Source organism: Quercus suber, unplaced genomic scaffold (assembly GCF_002906115.3).
Source record: "Quercus suber isolate HL8 unplaced genomic scaffold, Cork oak 2.0 scaffold_1076, whole genome shotgun sequence".
In the NCBI taxonomy this organism is placed as follows: domain Eukaryota; kingdom Viridiplantae; phylum Streptophyta; class Magnoliopsida; order Fagales; family Fagaceae; genus Quercus; species Quercus suber.
The window spans coordinates 79,204-103,609 of NW_027070482.1; the positions used below are offsets into that span (position 1 = coordinate 79,204).

Genomic DNA, 24,406 nt, shown 5'->3' on the forward strand with positions numbered 1-24,406 from the left:
GGAATTGAGTTGAATGATGGGTTCACACTTCACAGTGCCTTTTTCATTGAAACGGCATCGTTTTGTAGAACTGATTTGGACCAATAAAAAAAAAAAAAAAAAAAACAGCATAAATGTCACTTATCAGCTTAAACCTTAAACGAACGGTTTTTCAAATTTTAGAGCATAAAATTCTTCAACTTCATGGGACTTTGCAATTTACCTAAAAAATTTAAGTGTTAACATTAATTTTCTTAATATTAAAAAAGGCAAAACTAGAATAGATCATAATTATCCCATGTTGTCTACATGTGTCAGATATTTTGAAATTGTTTTTGTTTTGTTTCCGAACGTTATCAGTTACATGTATCTTTCTGGTTTGTAATGCGCTAAGGCTCATACACATTTACCCAACAGGAAACTACTCTTCCATGCATTCATGTTAAGACTCTAATCCTTCCCTCTTCTCTCAGTACAGTCTCCATGCATTCTGTTTCTGCTTTTCGTAATGTATTCTTAGTTCTCCGTCTTCACTTTTTATTCTTTCTGGGCAGTTTGCTGTTTGTTTGTTATGTTAGTCTGTTGGTTTTTATGGCATTTGCTCTGTTCTGGGATTTTTTTTTTTTTTTTTTAATTTTTTTTAATGGCATTTGCTTACTGGGTTTTGTGCTTAGTCCATGTAAGCTTTATAATTTCCTCACACACTGAGAGGTACACAATACTGATTTAATGGGAACTTCAGTTATGTATTGCATTGTTTTTGTTAAGTTTAATAGCGTTTTGCTTTGTTTCAGGAATTGGGTTCTCATAATAGTCACAAAATCCAGCTCACAAAATATAAAATTTCAAGAATTTATCTTCTTTAATTACCTTGGTCATATGTTTATGTGTTACTTCAGGTTTGGTTTTTTGTTTTTTTTAGCAGCCTTTTACTTTGATTTCTCAAAACAATTAATAAGTGATGTATACTCTATCTATCTGTGGATCTTATAGGTTTGTTTTTTTTTTTTTTGGCTAACATGAGTGTCCAAGGCTCTTTGAGCACCTGACTAGGTGTGTGAGACGTTAGATTACACACACTTGGTAATTATAGGGAGGAATACCCTTGGTAGTAGCCCCAAAATGCTGCCTAGGAGACTTGAACCAGGAGGTTCTATTTATATGTTTTATGGTGTCTCATACCACATGTTTGCCTTTTAGTTTGAAAGAGGTTTCACAACCTTTTACAATTCAGTTTGTGCAGCACAGACCATTCTTTATATGGTTGCACTGTTGTTGCCTACTCTTAAGTAATGGCTTTTGATTAAAGGTATACATTATGAGGAACATGTTGGGAAATTTTGAGGAATGATGATCACTTGTATTAATCTTGACTGAACTTTTATAGGTTGATTATTGATTGCACACTTAAATATATATTCATAGAACCAAGAAGCTATAGGAGTGGTTTCAGATGTGAAGCCAAGAATTTAAGTGGTGAGGCTGTTGAGAAGAGCAAACCCGAAGGGCTTTATATTGAGAAATACTTAAGTGGTGAGGTTGTTGAGAAGAGCAAACGTGAAGGGCTTCATATTGACAAAAATTTAAGCAGTGAGGCTGTTGAGAAGCGCAAGCATGAAGGATTTTATATTGACAAAGATGGCAAATGGAGAAGCTTTGAACCGAAGAAGTTGTCTAGGAAACGATGTAATACAAAACTTTAAACTCATCTTTATTTGATTCACGATATATGTTGAAGTATTAAGGACTTCGTTGTCTTTGTATAGGTGGTTCTTTAAGAGGACGAGGATGGAAATATGGATCCGGTTTTGTTGATGGAATTTTTCCAGTACTGAGTCCCATTGCTCAGCAAATTTTGGACTTTTCCCTGAATGACCTGGATCCCAATCAACTTTGGCATTCTCTTGATACTCTCCCTGCCACTTATACCACATGGGATGATATCATCAATGTAGTTGTTCAGCTACGGCTAAATAAAAAGTGGGACTCGATTGTGTTGGTGAGAAAGTAGCACCTCTTCCCTTACTTTTTAAAATTGGTTACACAAATACTCAAAAACACATTTGCATGGTTGATTTCTTCCTTCCCCCCACCCCCCCCCCCACCCCCCCCCCCCCCCTCCCTCTCTCTCTCTCGGTTTGGATGTGGTTGAATTTTAAAAGCCAAAGTATTTCCATTCTTCAAACTGATACAGAAACAAGTTGATAATATTTCTTTCAAGTTCAGAACTGTGTCATTTTAGTTGATTTCTCTTAGCTCTTTATTCTAGGTGGGTATTGTCAAGCTAAATCCACATTAAAATCTTCATGTTTCTCCAACTGAATACTTACGTAAGACATAAGATACCACATGAAATAAAATTTTAGCAATTCAATTGTCATAATACAACTGGGCATGCCCTTTCTGTTTCTTCCTATCCATAGCTAAATTACATTAAATGACATTCGACTTGTTCATTGACATTTTTAACTTTAAAATAATTAACTCATGTTCAGATATGTGAATGGATCTTGCACAAGAGCTCCTTCAAACCAGATGTAATGTGCTACAATTTGCTTATAGATGCTTATGGGCAGAAATCACTGTGTAAGGATGCAGAATCTGCATATTTAGAACTTATTGAAAACCGGTGCATCCCCACTGAAGACACTTATGCCCTTCTTCTAAAGGCCTACTGCAAATCGGGGCTACTAGGGAAAGCTGAAGCTGTATTTTCTGAAATGCGAAAATATGGTCTTCCCCCAGGTATGTTTTTGTATTGACTTATAGGTTATAGCTGTTTATTTTTTAGGAGAGATGGTGTTGTAAATTGTCAAGAACTTTGAGAATTTAATTAATGAGTTCATAATCAATATATTTAATAACTATGCATACAAAAACCTTGTACCATAACTACTTCAACTATAAAATAACTCAAAAGGAGTAAATATCCTTAAAATCTCTGAAATTCCTTAGGAATATCATGTCCAATTTAAATCTAATTGGTGGTGCACTGATACTTGAATATGCTTGTTGTTTCTAATCAAAACTATTCAGTAAAGTTGTTTAACATCATATCAGTGTATTGGGTGCTCAAAATATTTGTTTGATGTATGTTTAACAGTTGTAATCTTAATACTAAATAAATAATATTTTTGGTGGATACCCTATACATGTAGAAGAAAAAAACCTAAAATTCTTAATGGAATTTCAGTCATGAATATTACAACTACTATTCATATTAGCCAAAAGGCCAAGAAGTACATTATTACAAGATTTAAACCGCTTGATTTTGAGACTATGACTAGTAGTAACTTTATCACCCATTGGACCTGGCTTGTTACTCTGGAATTAAAGGTTGACCATCAGTATAGGGTGACCAAGAGTTCCCGTACACTCAAAAAGAAAGATTAAAAAGTTCCTTCTCTTTAAATTTTTATGTCCTTCTTGAGTTATAGTAAATTGCTAAAATTAGTAACAATGAGAGATTAAGAAGTATGCCCAATGCCTTTATTGCATGGAAAGGGGCAAAATTCCATTGAAATGTATGGCTACATTACAAAATATACAAGGTGGTCACTTTTCTTTGAGAATAGTTCTGCTAAGTGAACTCCCTGTTATTAGACCTTCCATTTTCATGAGTAGATCTAACCAGTGACTCCAAAAGTGTATGCTAAGATATGGGAGTGATTCTTGTGAATTATGTCTTGTGTACGGTATACCTATTCTCTCGTCAAAAAAAGTATATCTGTTCACCAAGGGTGTACTGTATACTTGTGCCCTACCTTCAAGTTTTTCAACTCAATTTGTTGAGTCGAGTTGCTTGGGGGCAGGGCTTTCTCCTTTTTGACAAAGCTTAATTAATAGAGGTAATATCATTGTCATAAGAGAGTTTAACTACTTCATGCCATGTCTTTTAGGCATTTGTATGCAGGGGACATTGATTTGGTTTAGTTAAAAATCATAGACATTCCTTTATGGGTTTTGAGAGATCATGTTAGAGAATAATTGCGATCTTATGCTGGCTAGGCACACTGCCGAATCACGTCATCCTGTTGTATGTTTACTTGATTTACTCACTTTCTTTTGCAATTAGGTGCTGACTCCTGGGTAATTTATTTGAACATATTAGATTATATTTTGCTGTTTTCAATGGACGCAATTGATATGCTTACACCTAGACTATATAGAATGTGAATTTATGCAGAAATATCTTTAAATGTATTCAGGTGCTGTTGTCTACAATGCTTTTATTGATGGATTAATGAAGGGAGGAAACCCTCAAAAAGCGGAAGAGATCTTCCAAAGAATGAAGAAAGATTGCTGTGAACCAACTGTTGATACTTACACATTGTTGATCAACTTATATGGAAAGGTGTTTTCAATTTTACTCATCGTCATTTTTTTTTATAAGTATTTATTCATCATCAATTCTAATCTCTTACATTTTTTGATATTCTTTATCACCCTAGATGCTGTTTCCCTCAATTCAGTTTGATTGGACGGTGAAGTATCAAGTTTTCAAATACATATTTTGACTCAAATTGAAATGTGTTTTGGTATTTAATGTTGACTACCCTAATAGGGAAAGTGATGCTTCAGATTCTTTAGAGAATGTCGTCAATGTTGTCAATAACTTAGGGAAGACACCTGGTATTAGGTTGCATCTGCTTTGGGTTTGGTACAAATGAAGCCACCAAAAGAAAACATGATCCTAGCATGGGTTGAGTTGCTCAACTCAAGCTTGGGTTAGAATCTAGGTTGGGTACTACCTTTGTGCAAGTTCCATTGACCACATTTACTAAATGAAAGTGATTGAACTGGTCTGGCTGGACCTAGACCAGTTCAGTTTCAACTTGTCCAAGCTGTAACTCCTTCAACCTGCAAGGGAAACTCATTCCGTAAGAATTAACACTCAAGTAACATAACTAGAATGATTGCACCATTCTATTTGGGAGGCTACTAGTGCCAACTATAATGATCCATGTATATTGGATTTTGTTATATGAAGAATTTTCCATTTTAACTTTAAAATATTATTTGGTCATCCCACTGTTTTTGATTCAAAATGAAAATTTCTTTAGTGAGATACTTTTTTTGTTTGCTTTGGTTCTTTACTTATGAGCATGTTTAACAGAAGAAGAGTGCTTAAAATGGTTGAAGTGGATTTGTCTCTCTCTGTTTTATATAGGAAGCATATTCCACCATTTTGTTAACTTAATCAAATATCATACCTTATTATAGTAATGTATGCATTACCTTCTAAATACTTTGCTTGTATTCCTCCCAATCCTTTCAATTGAGGTTGTCATTGGAAATCAATCCAGACAATCTCCAATTGAAATAACTTACTTCCAGTGTTTTCTCTAATTTTTTTATCGGTGTTTTCCCTCCTCAAAATGATGTTTATGCAGGCAAATAAATCCTATATGGCCCTGAAGGTGTTCGATGAAATGAGAAGTCAAAAGTGTAAACCTAATATCTGCACATATACTGCTTTGGTGAATGCATTTGCTAGAGAGGGAAATTGTGAGAAAGCAGAAGAAATATTTGAGCAGCTGCAAGAAGCTGGACATGAGCCAGATGTGTATGCTTATAATGCCCTCATGGAGGCTTACAGGTATATATCTTTTAACTTGATGTTCCACAAATATGTGACTTTCAATTATTTTACTATAGTTATTGGGTTTTTTATTATGAGGGATATATTTTTAATAATAAATCAAAATCATTAATTATTTGGTTTGGTTGTTTAGAAGTGTTGTGGCAAATGGGGAACAATTTTATTTTATTAATTTTTATTTTAATTTTTATTTTTTTTATTATTATTTTTTTTTAACTTTGGCTTAGTTGGGTGTTAAGTTTGGAATTTTCATCTTTATTATTGCAGAGCCATAGAGAAAGTTTAGTGATGGAAAAAGGGTGTAATCAATATGACTTTTGATCACTAGAGTGGTAATAATTAGTTGGAAAGGAGGTCATAATTGCAAATCATGCCGTGACAACGTTGCATATATTAATGCATCCAACTTAGATTTAAAGGATAAAAGGTGCATTAAGAGTGTGTCAAGCTTCATAAACATGTTTGGCTCAGTTTCTATAATTTGAAATTTCTAGAAATGTTCTCCTAGTTGTTATAAGATATCAAAGCCTATTTGCCTTTGAGGTCTTCAGTTCAAATCCTTGGAATCCCTCTGGTAAATCCTTCTATTTTGCATATGTAATGCCCCCATCATGTTGAGGATCTTGGGCAAGATTGCATTTGAGGAGAATTGTAAGTTTGAATTGAACTTGATATATATTGTTGATCCACTCCCTAATAACATGCCCTGTTGGGGACATTAAATTATCCAACTATGTGCATCTACTGAAGTCATTAACATACTGTGGGAATGAAATGACAAACAATGTAACTTAGGGCCCCACCCTTCAGATTGTATAAGATTTAATGGCATGCTAGAAGACAATGAGACATAAAAGGACCTATTTTATTTTTAGCCATATAAAGCTAGTGACCTAATTTCAAAATGCCAGGGTGTGATAGGAACCTGCATTTCTCCACTATTGGTGGAGTAAAACGTGGAATGGAGTGAATAAAGATAGCCTTTGGATTCCCAGTTTGAAAACTTTAATGATGAAGCTCCATGGGAAGGATTCAATATAAGAATCGTAATCAAAAGTAGAAATTTGATAACAAGTTATTTTTTAAGTATTAGAACATCAATAGAAGTTTTACCAATTTTAAATTAAAATCTAGATTTAAGCTGCAGTGAGGGTAGCATCTTGAATTTCAACAAACATGTGAGATAAAGAAATTAAGAGTTTAGAAACAATTGGCTCTCTGTAGCTTTTTGTGCTGCTGTTACAGGTAAAGTGTGTGGTCCAACGTGGTGTCATTAAATGCTTCAGTGAGGTTACTCATCTTTCTTGAACTATTGTGGAACCCAAAAATTTTTAAAAAAAAATCAAAACTAAAATTTGTATTATTGAGAGGGTTGCAGCATATCTGAGACTACAACTAAGACCAAGAAGGTCCATTATGAAGGAAAACTAGAAAGACATGAGTTGATGAGTATGCGGCACTTGGTAATGTTGCTGTGATGGTCTAGTAGGATATGCGGCACTTGGCAATGTTGTTCTGAAGGTCTAGGAGGATATATGGGCTATTGAGCTTTTGAGAATAATAGCTATCCAAAGATGGATGGCATACCAGGCATGCACAGATTGGAATAACAGTTGGTAGTTGGTACTGTTGTTACTGTAACAGTTATAATGAGAATTGGAACATGGACAATCATACTGGTTTTACACTGAAATGCAGATTAAGAAATGTGAAAAATTGATGCAATACTTGGTTGGGACCAAGTAGCCTTCATTATGAGTAAGTAAAACAATTTTCTTTAAGATGTGACATTGGGGGACACAATCAAATAGGAAGATTCATAGGGAAATTATTGGCCCAAATCAGACATTTTGGTGTGTGATGTTCTTTCTGTAAAATTCACCAGAGGTTTTTTATTTTAATTTTAAAAAAGGACAATTCTAAACATTTAGTGATAAAAAAGAAATAGACTAATTTATATGCTATGTGAAACGCATCAAATCCATTAATGAAAAAATTTGTTGACTATAATTTCTTTAGGGAGTCTAATGGCCAGCTAATCTTGTAATTCACTTTAGTCAGAAAATAGTATTCCAAATTGTCTGGAAACGGTGTTTCAAAGGGTTAACTGGAGATAACTGTGGAAAACGTTTTCCAAAAAAGGATCATGTATTGCCTTTTTGGCTCATTCCAATGATAGAAGAAGGCAATAGGAAATGCTCAAACCATATGTTTTCATCCTTGCTCTAGAATGGACAAATAGAAATTGCTATAGCTGCCGTTAAAGTAAAATTTCCTAGAAATAGTTTTGAGGTGCACATAAATTTCTTTGACTTTCTTTCTTCCACCAGTCGTGCAGGTTTTCCTTATGGGGCAGCCGAAATCTTTTCACTCATGCAGCACATGGGGTGTGAACCAGATAGAGCTTCATTCAATATCATGGTAGATGCATATGGGAGAGCTGGTCTTCATGAGGGTAAATACTGAATATTAAGAAATTGATCAGCATTTATTGTTTACCTAGATTAACTGCCAAAAATCAATTTGCATGCTTGTGGGTTGTTGCCGATATCTATGATATCTGTCCTCAATACTTATTAAGATCTGTCATAATCTAATCTGACTTTCCTTTTTTATTTATAATTTATGAAAGCAGATAGATCTAACTAGTACCTCTAGGATACAATGCCTAACACAAGAACAATTAATTTTGCACATTTGACTAAACAATTGTCTTCTTAAAAGTAACAAATAAGAAAGTAAAACAATATGAGAGGAAAAAGAAAAGCCTTAAACTCTCTTTTTGTATCTCTATTTATAGACCAATAGACACCTTTTTGAAAAAAAAAAAAAAAACTACTTAATTTGAATTCTCATTGACAGTATGCTATTTTATTCTTTTTAACATTATATTATTTTATATTTGACCATTATATGATCCATAAATATATCCAACAAAATTAACTAACTACCAAGAAATGAAAATATATACCTAGTGTAAAAACTCAGTACATGCTTTTATTTCCATGGATGGAGTTGTTCTTTTTGTTGATTTTGTTTTTACTAGTATATAATTATAATATAAGGATTGAATATTGCAGTATTTGGACAATCGTATGCAGAAGAAATGCTGCATATTTTGGGGGCACGAAATAAAATTATAAAAATAAATTGTTTTGATGGTTAATTTTTCATTTTTATTTTATTTTTACTTTGTTCTGCATTTTGTAGCTCATTTGAATATTCGTAAAGGAATTATGACGTAAAGATGATGAACTGATTCCATTGTCATGGGACATTTTGGATTTCACAAACCTCTTTTACTCTGCTAACTCAAATACATGTTTAGGCTGTCTTATGAGAAAATATACAAAACCCTTACAGTAGAATCTTTACTATAATAGCTGGTTAAGTCTTTTGGCATCATACCAAAGACTTGGGATCTAATGACATACAAAGAGATGAAAAAAGAAAAAGAAAAAGTGAGTGGGTAGGGAGGGATGTTAGGGGATTACTAATTAGAGAGGCTAGAAGATTAAAAAATGTTGCATCTAAGACAATTTCTAACATCTAACTGCCGAGGTGTTCTGTTTTACCGCTTAACATTCTTGCCTATAATTCTACTTACATATTGTTCCATTCCTGTCCAAATTTCCCACATTTTAGTTATAATTTATGAGCACTGCAGATGGAGTTAAGATGAAGTTAAAACAAGTAACTGCTTAATGACAACTTCATTTTCTGAGTCTTCTGACCAAATCCTATTTCATTCAGTGCTGATATGTTTCTTATGCTATACTTGCCTTAGCATTCTCATCCTTCCATCATGTTTATTTGTCCCTGTTTAAATAACTCCTCTTTCTATCCGTTTAGATGCACAAGCTGTATTTGAAGAGATGGTGCGACTAGGGATAAGTCCAACCATGAAATCCCACATGCTACTTTTATCCGCCTACTCCAGAACTGGCAATGTGGCTAAATGTGAAGACATTGTGAACCAAATGCAAAAATCCGGGCTTGAACCTGACACGTTTGTGTTTAACAGCATGATGAACCTGTATGGCCGGTTAGGCCAATTTGGAAAGATGGAGGAAGTTTTAGCTGCAATGGATAAAGGACCATATGTACCTGATATCAGCACATATAACATCTTAATAAATGTATACGGACGTGCAGGGTTTTTGGACAGAATGGAAGAGCTTTTTCAGTCACTTCCCACAAAGAGTTTGAAACCTGATGTGATTACTTGGACTTCTCGGCTTGGAGCATATTCAAGAAAGAAACTATACAAAAGGTGCTTTGAAATTTTTGAAGAAATGATTGATTCTGGTTGTTATCCTGATGGAGGCACTGCTAAAGTACTCCTCTCGTCATGTTCAAGCCAAGAACAGATTGAGCAGGCTACTACTGTAATCAGAACAATTCACAAGAACATGAAAACTGCTTTGCCTCTTTGATGGATGCTTGCTTTTAGGTTTAGATCAAAGAAATAGGTATTACAGTTCTGTAGCCAACAGGTTCCCCATACATTATGGCCATCTATTTTTATTTCAGTGAAAGTTTCCATTTAGATAACCACATAAAGTTAAAAGCTGTAAAGACCTTTCTAGTTGTTAAATACTGCTGTTAGATAGCAATCAACATTGCATTCTTGTATTGCTTTACTGTAGAGTGTAGAGGATATAGTTCTTGAAACAGCCTTTCTGTTTTGTAGGTTAAGACGAACTCTTTCAGCTTAATTTGTAACTTACAACTATTTTTGCTGCATCATGACAGAGCAAGTCCCAAATATTTTATACTACTGGATTTTATGCTGAATTAAGGCAAACCTAAGTTTTCATTATTTTATAGGAGATATATAGTTGACTAAAAACCTTATTAAAATACCAATAGAATAGAATCATTGAACTTATAGGATCTAGGAACTCTTCTATATGGTGCTTTTGAGTTTTGATGAAGAATGTATTATGAAAGCAACCTCATAATATAATCATTAAATATGTATGGATCACTCATTCTTCCTTTTCCAATTTCTAGTTTATTTTAATTTGTTCCATAGGTTTAGAAAGTCAAGTTATACTATCATAATCTACTAGTGAAATGGAAGACAAGTAATTTTTGAGGGAGAAACTATGCGTTTTTAGGATTTGCGTGCTAGATTTGCGTGCTCCCTGGTTAGAACCCATAAATGATCATAATGGATTGGACTTGAGTAGGCTGATTCAAAATCAGTGTTGTTTATGATTTGGATCAATTTATTTATTCAATGGAAGCAGTTGATGGTATGTGCTTTTTATCTTATGTCTTTTTATCATTTTAAAATTGTGTTTTTGTTATTAGTTTGGGTAAATTGATATGGTGGGATGAATTGTTAGTATTTGAAAGTATGGCTTATGTTGGGATAAATTTATGATTTGGATCAATTTATTAGTTTGGATAATGATTCAATATTTGTAGCAGTTAGAAACTAAATTTAGAATAAAGCCTTATGTTGTATTTGAAAGTTGCTTAATTAAGTTCTGATAAGTGTTTTAGCTAGCTGGAGTCTTGGAGCTGATGAGTTTTTTTCCAAAGTGTTTAGCTAGATTACGACTGATGAATTTGTTGTTTTTGCAGTTTTGATTAGTCTTTTACTTGCTGTATCTTCGATTGAACAAATTTCTTACTCATAGAGAGAGAGAGAGAGAGAGAGAGAGCAATTCTTGAAGATTTCACTCCAAAAGTGAAATAAAATGAGAGAGAATGTTAACTTAATTTGTAAATGAAAACATAATTTACTTATTATTATTATTATTATTTTTTTTTTATGTATTGGTTGCAACTTGCAAAGAAGATATACTTTTGCCGTTGGTGCTCTAGTTTAAAATATAGGGTAAATTCTATTTACACCTCTTGAGGTTTGGGCTAATTCTAATTAGGTTCAAAACTTTTCAAAACTAACCAATTGGTCCCTAAAGCCAATTTAGTCCCTAAAATAGTTGTGAAAAAATAACTAACTATTTTAGGGACTAAATTGACTAGTTTTGAAAAGTCTTGGATTTGGTTAACATTAACTCAAACCTCAGGGTATGTTAGTGAAATTTACCATAAAATATATCAATAATTTTTTCCTCAAAAACAAATATATCTATAATTTTGTTAGAGATTGGATGAGGTCAAGCCGTTGTGGCTACGTGCTAGCAGGTTTTTGTTAACATGTGTGCTTTTTGTACCATGTGTTTGCCGCTATAGAGTTTCTGTGCTTTTGTTGCTTTTAGTGAATTTATTTATTTATATAAAAAAAAATTGACATAATAAATAATTAAAATATTGATAAAGACTATTAAAATTTCAGTTAAATTAAAGTATTTTTATATAAGTATAATGAAAAATGTATAATGTACATTTGTTCAAAAAAATTATAAAAATAAATAAATATTTTTAACCATGGAGTCTAGCATAAAGCATGTTCTTAGCTTGTGAAACAAATCAATAATCTATTACTTTGTTGCGATCAACTTGATCTAGATTGGAGACCAACTTGATCATTGTCTAATACTAATTGTAAGATAATGAACTAATTTGAGAATTTAGCATTAGTCTTAACTCTATTCATTAACATTCCTATTTTAAAGTAAGAAGTGAATTAATAATAAACAAAGTTTCTCTCCAAAATTTGAGAATTTAGCATTAGTCTTAACTCTATTCCTTAACATTCCTATTTAAAGGAAGAAGTGAATTAATAATAAACAAAGTTTCTCTCCAAACTAGTTTGGAAAGAAACTCTTCAAATTTCCTATATATTTCTTTTTTTGTTGTGAATTTTGGAAATCTAGCCGTTGAATTTTATATTCCTTATGTTCTTAACATGCATATCAAATTTCGTTCAAATCAGGTATTATTTACTATTTGATCAATTAACTTATTTTTTATATACAACTTTAGATTACAAAAACTTGAAATTAAAACATTTATTTGATGACATACCAATTGATCTTTGATTTTCTTAAAATTTTGTAAGCATTAAAGATGTAATAAAAACATACAATCTAACGGTTAGATTTTCAAAATTCATACTCAATATAAATATATATGATGAGTATGTAGGGTTTCTCTTCAAATTAGTTTAGAGAGAAACTTTGTTCATTAATAATTATTCTCTTTCTCTTACTTCCATTTTGGTCTTTCCACTTCAAGTCTTGAAAGGAACATTATTTAGGAATTACCTTTGAAATGAGTATTGATTTTTCAAATAACAAAAGAGTTAGTATGGAAAGTGATATATTGGTTCTATCTCATATTTTTTATGAAGAGTTTGGATTGAAGAATCAAAGAAAAATGGTCCAAATCTTATGTTGAAATTTTACAAAATAGGTAATATTTAAAATATATTTAAATTCAAATTCCAATTGATTCAACCAATAAAATCACATTAAATATAAATTTTCAATTAATTCAATTTATAAACACAAAAAATCAATCATCACATAACAAGGTTAAAGTTTTTAATTTCAAAATTCTAATGCACCTAACTTTAAATCTCTAAATGAAATGATAGAGAAGTTGCTTATCTTATAAAACTTGGCTCAAGAGAACATAGGTACCTTGAAAATTCCATAAAACTGTGATTATACCACGTGACATCGCCATCAAAAGCCACCACAAGGCCACTCACCAACTTCAGCCTAATGGGTTTGTTGACGCATTGACCCACCACCTTATACTATTTTCAATTCTCAATTTTGTCCCACGTTTTGGCCTCCTATGTGTTATTTCCATTTGAGATACCAACAACCAAAAATATATAAAGAGAAAAAAAAAAAAAAATAGTGATTGGAAGTTTGGAACCCCTCCACCAACCCCCTAAACCCCACCAGGTATTATTATAAGAGAAACAAAAAAAATAGTGTAGTGTGTGACTGTGTGTCTGTGTAACTGTGTTTGTTGAGAGAGAGAGAGAGAGAGCAGGGTTTTGTGTTTTTGGGTTCAAACTTCAAAGTTTCAATCATGGCTTCAAGGTTGTTGTGGGCTTCAAGGGCTGCCTCTTACCTCAGGATCTCTGTGTTCCACAGAGGCTTTGCTTCTGGTATATATCAGACTTTACTTTGATGGGTTGTTCTTTATTTGCCTTTTGTATGTATATATCAAATCATAAAGCCTGAGATGTGGATTTGGATCTCTCGTTTATGTGTGTGTTAGTTAAAATGGTTGATCTATGATTCTTTGATCAGAATATTGGTTTTTGGAAATGGGGTTTGTTTGTTTTTGTCATTGGTATCATATTTATTTACCAACTTTTGGTTGCTGAGATCAATGGTTTCTTGATTTTTGGAAATGGGGTTTGTTTGTCGTTGTCATTGGTCTCATATTTTCAACTTTTTGGACTTAATTACTGCAGGGATCAATGTGATCTTGAATCTGGGCATTCATATATCAATATACTCTCTCTCTCTCTCTCTCTGAAAGCTGTACTTTTTATAGTGTGGTCAGTTTTTTGTTGTGCTGGAATTGTGATTAATGTTAGGCCATTTATTTCTATATATATATATATATTAGTGAAAATGAAATCTAAACCATTGTCTGTCACTTATAATTTGTTGAAAATTCAAACCCAAGTCTGATTGTTTTGAAGTAGTTGCTGTCAGTTTGGACGATGATCTGTGCTACAGTGGTGGACAGTGTGGTTCTAATATTGAGTTATTTGGACTTACAATTTGTGACAAATTAATGCATTCTGGTCATTTTCACATTGTTGCATGATTTCACATTCACAATCATAGACCAGTACAAGAATAGAGAAGCACATAGAATAACCTTTAGGTGTACCATTAGAACTTATAAGAGAGTTTTATTTGTCGTTAATGAGGCAATTGTTTACTCTTTACCATTGTTAAATGGTGATATTTTCCAGACAGAATTTAAGCTTCAATCTTTATTTCTGGCGTAGATATCCTTTTATTTATATAAAAGCCAGTTGACAAGTTTGGGTGGCTTAGAATTTTGTATAATATGACTACCAAGAAATGGAATGGGATTTCAAATCGAATAATTTTAATTACCTTCAACTTCAAGTAATGCACTTTATTGCGTTATTGTTCCGCACACTATTTTTGTAAGAAAAGAGGAGGATGATTATGAAATACTACCAAATTCAAAAAGTTAACTTGGCCTGTCAGTGGAGAAGTATATTGACTAGTTTTTAATAAGTTTCAGCATTAAAGGGTGTCCAAAATGATGTAATAAATCTGAAATCTTCATCTTATATAATATTTTCGTAATCAATACATTTTTTGTTTATTAGTAATGGATGCTTTTCTATTGGCATGCATTGTACTTGATAGATTTTGTCGCACAAACAGTGAACAGAACTATAGTAATGGATGCTTTCCTATTATTGTTGTTGTTATGATCATCTATATTAAAATCATAGTTGAAATTTCCTGAACAGATTGTTGTGAAAACCAAAAAACTGTAATTTTTCTGATAATAAGCTCTGCCCCATTTCAACTCTTTCACAGATTCCTCTGTTCCTCTAAATCTAAATGGTCCTCACCAAGAAAAAGTGGCACTTGCAGCATTTTTTTTTCTTTATTGTATACTTTCAGCTATTCTCAAAACGTAATTATTTTTTCCTGCACTAAAGTAGGTGTCATATTTTCTTTTGGCCCAAAGAACTCTAGCCCAAATGACACCTCCTGCCCTTGTAAGGTCATGACAGAGGTTAAGGTTGTGGGTTTAAGGGTAGACCCACTGAATTTGTGTAACTTATCAGTTATCAATAAAATTAAAAGTTGTCCTCTTTTTTATTTTATTAATACATTATGCTCAGTTTGAACGGTATGCTAGTACTATGTTTCATCATTTGCACACGAAAGAGTTTGTACAAAGTTATGTACAGCCAATAGGCTGTTTTTTTTTTTTTTTATGGTGGTCATACTGATTTCAAGGACCACTCCATCTCGATTCGAGTTTTACTCATGAAAAAGCAGCTTATTTAATGATAATGTTACCATAAACTACTATTATTTATGACACCCAAACAGCATGTGGGGTGTCAAGAATATTGTAAAGAAAATGAACAAGGATTTTGAATGCTTTTGCAAGCTCAATAAGCAATGTTCTTGATTTGTCAGAGCATTTCTCTGCTCGCTCACCCTCTCTCTCTCTCAATTCTTTTATTGGAGTTTTACTTTCTCATATAAAGTTATCCAATCAAATTTCCTATTTATATATCCAAATAGAATAAAGATAGTTCTCCCCTATAAATGGTAATTTAGTTCATTGATTTTGTATTATTCAGCAAAATCTTTTCATTTCTAGATACAGAATCACTTTAGTTAATATTGATTTTGGAAATTGTGGAGATCAGATCTTTCTTGGATTCGTAGAAAATTGTCCTGCCTATTGTGCTTATACATTTCTTCTCCAATTTACATGCAGTTGTGAAGGATCTTAAGTATCTTGACTCTCATGAGTGGGTGAAAGTTGAGGGGAATTCTGCTACTGTTGGTATAACTGACCATGCTCAGGATCATTTAGGTGATGTTGTCTATGTTGAATTACCGGAAGTGGGGGCTCCTGTATCGCATGGCAGCAGCTTTGGTGCGGTTGAAAGTGTAAAGGCTACTAGTGATATTAATTCTCCCATTTCAGGGAAAGTAGTTGAAGTAAACGAAGAGCTCAATAACTCCCCTGGTCTGGTGAGTATCCTTTTCTAATTTGAGTTTTGGTGCCTTATGTTATGTAGTGTCTCTTTTGGTCTGGATCAACTCAAGTAAATTCATAGATTGGAACAGTTGAGAAAAGATAACTATATATTTTTTTTAATGGTTCACTGAAACTGAATATCTCAATGTTGTCAATCATCTAGAAGCTACGCTAGAGTTTCAGTACATTGCCAGCCAATCTGAACTTGCTTTTACATTGCTACTCTCTTTATCTCTCTCTCTCTCTCTCTCTCTCTCTCTCTCTCATCTATTAACCTTTTGGAGGTTCTTCATTTCTTAGCATGTGTTGAAACTTTGAAACGCAGTCCATCTTTATTTATCTCAGCTTCAAGCCCAAGCTTTCTGAAAGCCTGTTATTCTCTCTCTCTCTCTCTCTCTCTCTCTCTCTCTCTCTCTCTCTATATATATATATATATATATGTACATGTATTTTCCATGCAAGTAGCTCAATCCAACACCTATCTTCTATTTATCAAAACCCTCCGCTTATCCATGGCTCTCCCATTAAGGGGAAGAGGTACCACTGGGTGCAAATGCTTGTGGTAGGTCAATCCAACGCTAGTTTTCTCCATGCTTGTGCTAGGTATCACTGCCCTTAAAATGTTACTAATCTTACAATTAAGTTTTCTTCTTTTCATTTCTGGTTTTCTCAATTGCTCTTGTGAAAGATTACTAGCAGTTAATTTCATGGTTCTGATAAAATACCTTGTGTGGCCTTTTCATAATCTAAGACCTTCCTAAAAGTTGTTTTGATAGACGATATTCTAAAAAAAATCTGGTTTTCCCATTTCAAAATTGAATTTTAAGCTAATGCACTTGAGCTTTATTTTTGGGGGTAAGGGGGGTGGGGGGTGGGAGTTGTTATGAAGTGATTTGAACTGGGTCCAATCTTCATCTCTTGACATAAATGCTTCAATGAAACTTGTGTGAGGCTTGATCTTTGTCTCTGTTTGTTTGAATGCTCTGGATTCAGAGAGGTCTGACCGTGACCAAATTTTGCCTCCTGACTTGTGTGCTTGCAACCTGAAGGCAATTTACCATTGCTCATGTTGTCTTCGTCTTGCCCTGCATGACTTGTCCACATGGCTCTCTTTGTCAACTGTTGCATGTTACTTCTTTCCCTCTCTTTTGGGTAGGGCTTCTAAGTCAAGTTTCGTTCTTCTTCTCTTCTTCTTTTATTTTTTATTTTTTAATTGCCTCCCCCAAAAAAACCCTCCTTTTCTATTTTGCCTGACCTTAAATGGCCTATAGTTATATATAGTTCCTTCTAGTTCTAGTATGCAAGGTTTTAGGCAATGTCCCTGAGTAGCCAATATTTGAAAAAGTCAAGAGCAGAATAGACCATAAGGGCCACTCTCACGCTACTAAACTTATTGAGCTTAAGGTTGATACTGGTAGTCATCTTAATAAATTTATAGGTCTCTGAAAATGTAGGTTAACTATCTTCATTGTGTTAAAAAATTCATTCGCATTTCCAATTTCCTTTAATTGGTGAAGTTTGACTTCTTTTTTGCCATCAAGAATATGTTTCTTCCTTCGTTTCGTTTATGCTTATTTCTGATGTAGCTATCTTGATGTAGATTAACTCAAGCCCATATGACAAAGGATGGATAATTAAGGTTGAGGTGAGCAACAGTGGTGAATTGAACAGCTTGATGGATGCAGATAAGTACACCAAGTTCTGTGAAGAAGAAGATGGAAGTCACTGAGTGACTTGCCACGAAGAACTTTGAGCACTTTTCAAGTAGGGGTTGTCCATGGATAATCACGATAAATTACACAAACCTCAAAGTGCGTGGTGCACATATCTTTCTTTCTATTTTGATCCAAACATGTGCTTTCACGGTTCTTCTTTTGTTGCCTAAGAGCTATAAATTTAGTGGATATCTTAAACGAATATTCATTCTGGGTTTTAGTTTTATCTGTTGGTGCCGCTTAGGCAGGTTTGTGGTTTGAGAACCATTTTCATAATATTCGTTTGAGTTGAATACTCATTCAACATATGGGATCTCATTTTATTGATGCATGAAGAACGCTTTCTTATTCACTTTCTCTTTTCGTTACATGGAAGTTCAGAGGGTGGATGTCAAGGGATGCTAAAGAAATTTACATTCTTTGGAATTAAATCATTATGGCTAAATATTATCGTTCACTAACTGCAACCTGTATTTCCACTTTACTGTCTTGTCAGTGGTATCATTCTCCCAAATTTGGTGTTAGGTTTTAATGACCAAATCACATTAATTTATTCAATTATTCCATTTCAATCTACTTCTTTTTCTTAGGATATTTCACTTTACCATTTGGGTTTCTTCTCTCATTTTCTACCTGGTTCTCTCCAATTTGGAGCAATGCTTTTTGGTGGGCCTGGATTAAAATTACCAGGCGCCATCATTTCCTTTCCTCCCTGTTTTATACTCAACCAAATAAGGGCAGATAAATTTTTTTCCTCAATTTTCTTCTCTATCTTTTCCATTCTCCCTATTTTCAACTAATCCAAACAATGGTTAGTGATTAAATTGAAGACAAAATTTGGTTACAAACTTAATTGTAGTTTAAGGCTACAACTTCACTAAAAAAAATTAATATTGCTATATATTTTGAAATTTTAATTGTGGGATTACATGTTTTTTACACTTTTAATATAGATGTCAATTTTTACGTCAATTGGATGTTATTTACTATATGATTTATAAACTTACTTTTTATGTATAATTTTATATAACAATAATTTGCAATTTAAACAATTGATTAATGACATAGCTATTAATTTTTGATCTTTTGGAAGTTTTGCAAGCATGGAGAATATACAAAAAAATGTAATCTAATGGTGGATTTGTCAAAATTCACATCTAATAAAAGAGATATTAAATGAAGTTGGCGCTACCTCCCATTCTTAAATTTATACTTTTTTATCGCCTTAAACTTTTGGGATTGGTGCTATCTCCCGTTTCAAAATTAATTCTTGTTTTTTAAATTGGAATACTCATCCTTGTTTTTTAACTGGATTGTGAATTCAAATTAAGAACTCCCTTAAAATTAAAGTAAATAAAAACAAAACCAACCAAAAGATGGTTTACCGCTAAAAATATATAAACTTTTTGCTTAAGAATATTAGACTAAGATATCAATCGGTTTTTTGTGTAAACTGAGATTAAACCTTAAATCTCTTATTCAACCATCAGAGATTTACTAATTAAGCTAATTGGTAAATGTTATTTAATGATGATATATAAGGCTAGGAGATTTGAATATAGAATATGAAATGAATGAATTTATTATATTAGAAAAATAGTGTTATTATATGGTCTGAAATGTGAGCTGGAAGACATATACCTTGGAGTCATTAGAATAAGTGAGGAAATTCTCCCCAAAGGTAGGACAATAATTTGTTGAGCCATGAAGTACGGTAGCATTTGAATTTTGGGTTTGAGTAGCAGCCATTGAAACTTGATGAGAAATTTGTTGAGATTTTTTTAGTACAAAAATTTGTCAACTTAGGAAGAAAAATATCTTATCAAATAATTTATAATTAGTCTCACAACACTTCCTTCAAAAAAAAAAAAAAAATCTCACAACATTCAAGAAGAATACACAAAAAAAAATTCTTAATGAAAGAAAGTTCTATTAATACTGATGACATTACACAAACTTTGCTTCACTAATTATACCACTTTTCACTTCCACTTTTCTATGGTTGGGAAAAAGGGATTGTTGTAGCTATTATGTTTGTATTTGTGTTTGTGATGACGATGATGCTGAGTTTTGGTTGAATTTGTGTGTAAAAGTTTTGCTTGAATCTATGATTTGTATATATATATATATATATATACAAATTTGGAACTACCCCTGAAGTCATGCGGCTAGCATGGACCAGTGGAAAAGGACATCAATTGATCCTTTTGGCACCACCCAAGGATAAGGTGCAACTTGGCAGACGCAAGAAGAAGAGAAAGAGAGATCCTTCGGAACCCAAAAACAAATATAGGATAAGCAAAGCTGGTACCATCATCAAGTGCTCTGAGTGTAAAAAGGGTTGGACGTAACAGCAAAACATATCCTTTAAAATCCAAAACTGAGAAGGTTTTTTTTTTTTTTTTGATGAACAAAACAGAAAAAGAAAAAAAGACAAGGTTAGTTTTGTTCTTTATGTTATGTTTAATTTCTTGATGCTTGTATATATATATTGTTTTATTTGTTATAATGTGGGACACATTGTCTTACCAATGGTCAGAACTTCAGAAGACACCTACACCAAGTACAACTAGCGTTGGTGCATCACAAGTATGATGGTTACCCAACAGTGAGAATTTATGCTTAATTGCCCTAAACTATTATTTCTGCAAAATTTACATCCCACTTTTTAGTTAGCTAATTTAGACTCACTACAATAATCAAAAGACTGAATTGCCCCCATTTTAATCCCTTAAAACATCACTTGACCCTCATTTGTCAATCTTTTGCTTTCATCTGCTACAAAAGTAGTAATTTATTAGTTCCTCTCCAATCTCTCGATTCCTTTAGTCCCTCTCAGTTTCTCGGCTCACTCCCTCAATTCTAGATCCTAATCCTAAAAAACACTTAGACTGAAATTATCCCAAATTGAAGACCTGAACTCGATCTCTCCCTCAATTCCAGTTTGTGTGAAGTAATGATTTTGTGTTTTCTTAGGTCATTTTTCTTCATTTCAACATACATGAATGTGCATATGTCATGGGTAACATGAACTGAGGCAATAAGCACAACGAGTGACTTGAACAAATTTATTATCCATGATTTTCGTTCGATATTATCACTTGTCAACTTCTCGATTGTAGCACAAAGCCCTGAAAAAATAAAAATTAATTAATTTTATGGTAATATTGGTTTACAAATAAAAAAAGGGTAGAAAACTAGTAGACATACAAATATATAGCATGGGTCTGACTTTGAGTGCTTGCTTTGGGCGAAATTTGCCCAATAGCACAATTTAAACAAAATTTTAGGAGAAACGTTTCGAGTTCCAAGCAGCTCGCATGGCGCGCCAAGTAATAGAACTCATACTGCTTGGAACTCTGAGTTTGCCAAACTCGATTTTGAGTTGGAACTTGGAACTCAAATTCCAAAAATGTGTTACATAACTAAATAACTTCATCAGGGTGATTTTTTTTCCTAAAATTGTGCTATTTGGAAAATTTGGCCTTTGCTTTGTGTTAGTGAAAATTTTGATAATAAAGATTGATAGATAATACACAAAGAAAGCTTTAATTTATCGCAATTCAAGCAGCATGGCATTGTGCAGAGCAAATAGCTTATCTAAAGCAATAAACATGTCTCCTTTGTACTTTTCATCATATTTGGAGTGAAGTTTTATTTACCTATCAAAAAAAAAAAAAAAAAATTTCTTGGTATTTTTGTTTGTTACATGGATTAGAATTTTGTTTCTTATTGGATTGTTGGAGAGAGCGGGGGGGTGGGTGGGTGGGGTCATCAATAATGAAAGTTTTATTATTATTATTATTATTATTATTATTATTGGTGTGATCTTGGAATTTGTGTACGGCTAACAGGTGTTGAATTGTAAAAACGAGAGAAGAAGCAAGGTTAGAAGCGATGAAAAAGGATGAAGATGTCAAATATGAAGCAATGAGATAAATTGAAGCTCTAAAGTATCAATTGATGATGGATGTGGAAGTAGGCAAATACAAAGGAGTTGTGAATAAACTGAAGCTGGCATCAATAGGGTCTTGGATGTTTTTTTGTAGATTGTTTGGTGTGTTTATGTATGCTGGCAAAACAAAAGCAACCTATATGATGTTACCTTGATGCAACTTTTTGAATATTGTTGTCCATGATAGTGGTGTATGAGTGTCTCAGAAAATGTAGCTTTATGTTATATTTTGGTGTAAAAAAAGAAATGTAACTTTTTTATGTTAGCTTTTGGTTTACCAGACAATTTAGCTTAATATTTACTTTGTTAATCATTGGTTACCACCAACTACAAAATCTACATGGCAAACAACACCACCAATGATTAAGGTAGGTAAACAACACACTGCCGCATTTTATATAATCTAAATCCCAGTTATTAAGGCAACCAACAACAACAACACTGTATATAATCTAAATTCCAGAATTGTTTCTAAAAAAATCTTTATCAAGCTTTGACATAATAAGTATTTCACTCTGCAATGACTTATATTTTCAAGTCTAACGAAATAGGTATTCCCATAAGAGTTGCCCATGCTATTGATGTAGCAATAGGCAGATATATCACCTAAATATGCAATCTGCAAAAATGCAGCACATAAAGCTGAAGAATTATATTCAGGACAAAAAAATAATTCTAGAATTATCTTTAGTTACAGAATCTGTATCACTTAAAGCTCCAGAATTATCACTACCAAATGTATGTGGATTACATAAAACATATTATTGTCAATGCCTAGTTATATGTGCTCAAATTCAGGTTTCTTCTTCTTCTGCTTGGACCACCATTTTCCACAGTTTGGCACCACCACACGTGGACTGTTAGTACCACCACCACCAGCCGTTGAATCTCCAACACTCGTAGCATCAACCACTGAATCTCCAGAACTTGCAGCAACAACCCTTGCTTCTCCAGCCCCTGCAGTTGTTTCAGTTACAGCAACAGCACTTGTAGTAGCGACAATTCCACCTTTAGCAATTTGCTTTTTGTTAGCATTCTTCTCATTCTGCATCACAACATTATATTAGTTATAGTTGAGTGAACAACAATCACATTAAACTATTATTAAACCTGCATTATACCAATCGCATTATTGTTATTAAACCTACAATATAACCTACAACTAGGAGAACAAAAATAAGAACACCGAATCGTTAGATTCGGTTTAGTTTGGCGGTCGTGTTTTTGCTATTTTGCTCTGTTTTAGGGCACAATTTATACTGAGGGAAATTATATCATAATTCCTCAATTCTTATGATATAATTTTTTTTTTACTTATCCTCTGTTTGGTTGCCAAGAAAAGTTAGGAGAAAAGAAAATCTGCAAGTTAGATTCAGTTTCGGTGTTCTTATTTTTGTTCTCCTAGCTCTAGTTGTTTTGAGAGAAAATAGAGTAATAACAGATTGGTAAGCGGATTTGAGTGTCTGAATCAGAGCATGGCGTTTTGGATCCCTCCAATGTCGCTTTTGACGACATGGAATCCGAATCATAGTCCAATGATTTGCCGACGATTTTTATTCTATGATTTCCTTCTTTCTGTGTGAGTGAGTGAGGTTTTGTGGTGTGTTCTACAGGACAGAGTCGAAGAGAGAGGGTTTAGATTTTGTCTGTTTGGTAGTTGAGAAAATGCCCAAGAAAATGAACGAGAAAAGTTTCTGTTAGATGCAAGAAGTGGAGAAAGTGGCGGCTGGTTATCATTTTTTTTTTTAGGCTTTTAGCTGTTTTTTTTAGGATTAAACTTTAAATTACCCATTTGGGTCTGTCTTATCCATTTAATTTAAATATTTAATTAAATTGAGTTAAAACTTACCCAAATTAAGTGAATTATTGAATGGGTTAATGGATTTGAATAAAATGTAATTTCTCAAGAATTATCTATTCCCTAGTTTCATTTATTCCAAAAGTCAAACGTTGCTGCTTGGTGTTAAAACATAAAGCATCCAAATAATTTCATTTTATGGATTGTAGAATAAATTGTTATATTTAAGAAAGACAGGACACTGTTATATTTGAGAAAGACAGGCCACTGCACAAAATTAATGCTTATTACAATAATTAGGACTTACCGATAACTTATGCCAACGATCTGTCAAAGTGTTAAGGGATTCTGCTACACTTTTCGCACTATCTTTGATGTTTTCAGGATTGCCTAACAATGACTTGAAGTCTTTGTTAATAGGAATACTTTCAAGTAAATTCTGCAAAGTCTATAAAAACAATGATAAGACAAATGCTAAATAGGTACACAAGGAAAGAGGAGAGTTAGGAATAGAATTTTGATGGAAGCATACTCTGTGTTTCTCTAGACTTTCCTCTTTTCTTTTCTTTTTCTTTTTCGAGTCTGGATCATCCTCTAATAAGCTGCTATAGGCAGTTTCAAACATTTCTTTTACATCACCATCAGCATTCAGAGCATACTTGTGTAGAAAAAGTGCTATGAACTTTAAAAAC

At 33.1% G+C, this 24,406-nt stretch overlaps 3 protein-coding genes across 3 annotated transcripts; 2 read left to right on the top strand and 1 right to left on the bottom strand.

The window, feature by feature from the left end:
• Positions 1-338: 338 nt before the first annotated feature.
• Positions 339-10,378, top strand: LOC112032018 (pentatricopeptide repeat-containing protein At2g35130). Its single transcript, XM_065769190.1, has 8 exons — positions 339-420; positions 1,367-1,665; positions 1,746-1,978; positions 2,475-2,724; positions 4,188-4,333; positions 5,373-5,578; positions 7,912-8,036; positions 9,434-10,378. Coding segments are annotated over exons 1-8 (1,845 nt in total). The 5' UTR covers positions 339-418; the 3' UTR covers positions 10,018-10,378.
• Positions 10,379-13,437: 3,059 nt separating this feature from the next.
• LOC112032030 (glycine cleavage system H protein 2, mitochondrial) lies at positions 13,438-18,313 on the top strand. Its single transcript, XM_024064731.2, has 3 exons — positions 13,438-13,625; positions 15,980-16,239; positions 17,847-18,313. Exons 1-3 carry the CDS (start codon positions 13,547-13,549, stop codon positions 17,973-17,975), a joined length of 468 nt encoding a protein of 155 aa, XP_023920499.1. The 5' UTR covers positions 13,438-13,546; the 3' UTR covers positions 17,976-18,313.
• A 4,100-nt stretch (positions 18,314-22,413) lies between these two features.
• On the bottom strand, positions 22,414-23,655 carry LOC112032007 (uncharacterized). Its single transcript, XM_024064714.2, has 2 exons — positions 23,356-23,655; positions 22,414-22,961 (listed from the first exon to the last, which is right to left on the bottom strand). Exons 1-2 carry the CDS (start codon positions 23,443-23,445, stop codon positions 22,695-22,697), a joined length of 357 nt encoding a protein of 118 aa, XP_023920482.2. The 5' UTR covers positions 23,446-23,655; the 3' UTR covers positions 22,414-22,694.
• Between the last annotated feature and the right edge of the window lie 751 nt (positions 23,656-24,406).

What these genes read in the sequence shown, in the direction of transcription:
- LOC112032030 (XM_024064731.2), top strand. Translation starts at nt 13,547, where the DNA reads ATGGCTTCAAGGTTGTTGTGGGCTTCAAGGGCTGCCTCTTACCTCAGG. An exon ending in CCACAGAGGCTTTGCTTCTG is followed by an intron (nt 13,626 to 15,979) that starts GTATATATCAGA and finishes ATTTACATGCAG; the next exon opens with TTGTGAAGGATCTTAAGTAT. An exon ending in TCAATAACTCCCCTGGTCTG is followed by an intron (nt 16,240 to 17,846) that starts GTGAGTATCCTT and finishes ATCTTGATGTAG; the next exon opens with ATTAACTCAAGCCCATATGA.
- LOC112032018 (XM_065769190.1), top strand. An exon ending in GAAGTTGTCTAGGAAACGAT is followed by an intron (nt 1,666 to 1,745) that starts GTAATACAAAAC and finishes GTCTTTGTATAG; the next exon opens with GTGGTTCTTTAAGAGGACGA. An exon ending in GCCCTCATGGAGGCTTACAG is followed by an intron (nt 5,579 to 7,911) that starts GTATATATCTTT and finishes TTCTTCCACCAG; the next exon opens with TCGTGCAGGTTTTCCTTATG.
- LOC112032007 (XM_024064714.2), bottom strand. Translation starts at nt 23,445, where the DNA reads ATGATTCGGATTCCATGTCGTCAAAAGCGACATTGGAGGGATCCAAAA. An exon ending in TCAAATCCGCTTACCAATCT is followed by an intron (nt 22,962 to 23,355) that starts GTTATTACTCTA and finishes GTTGTGATGCAG; the next exon opens with AATGAGAAGAATGCTAACAA.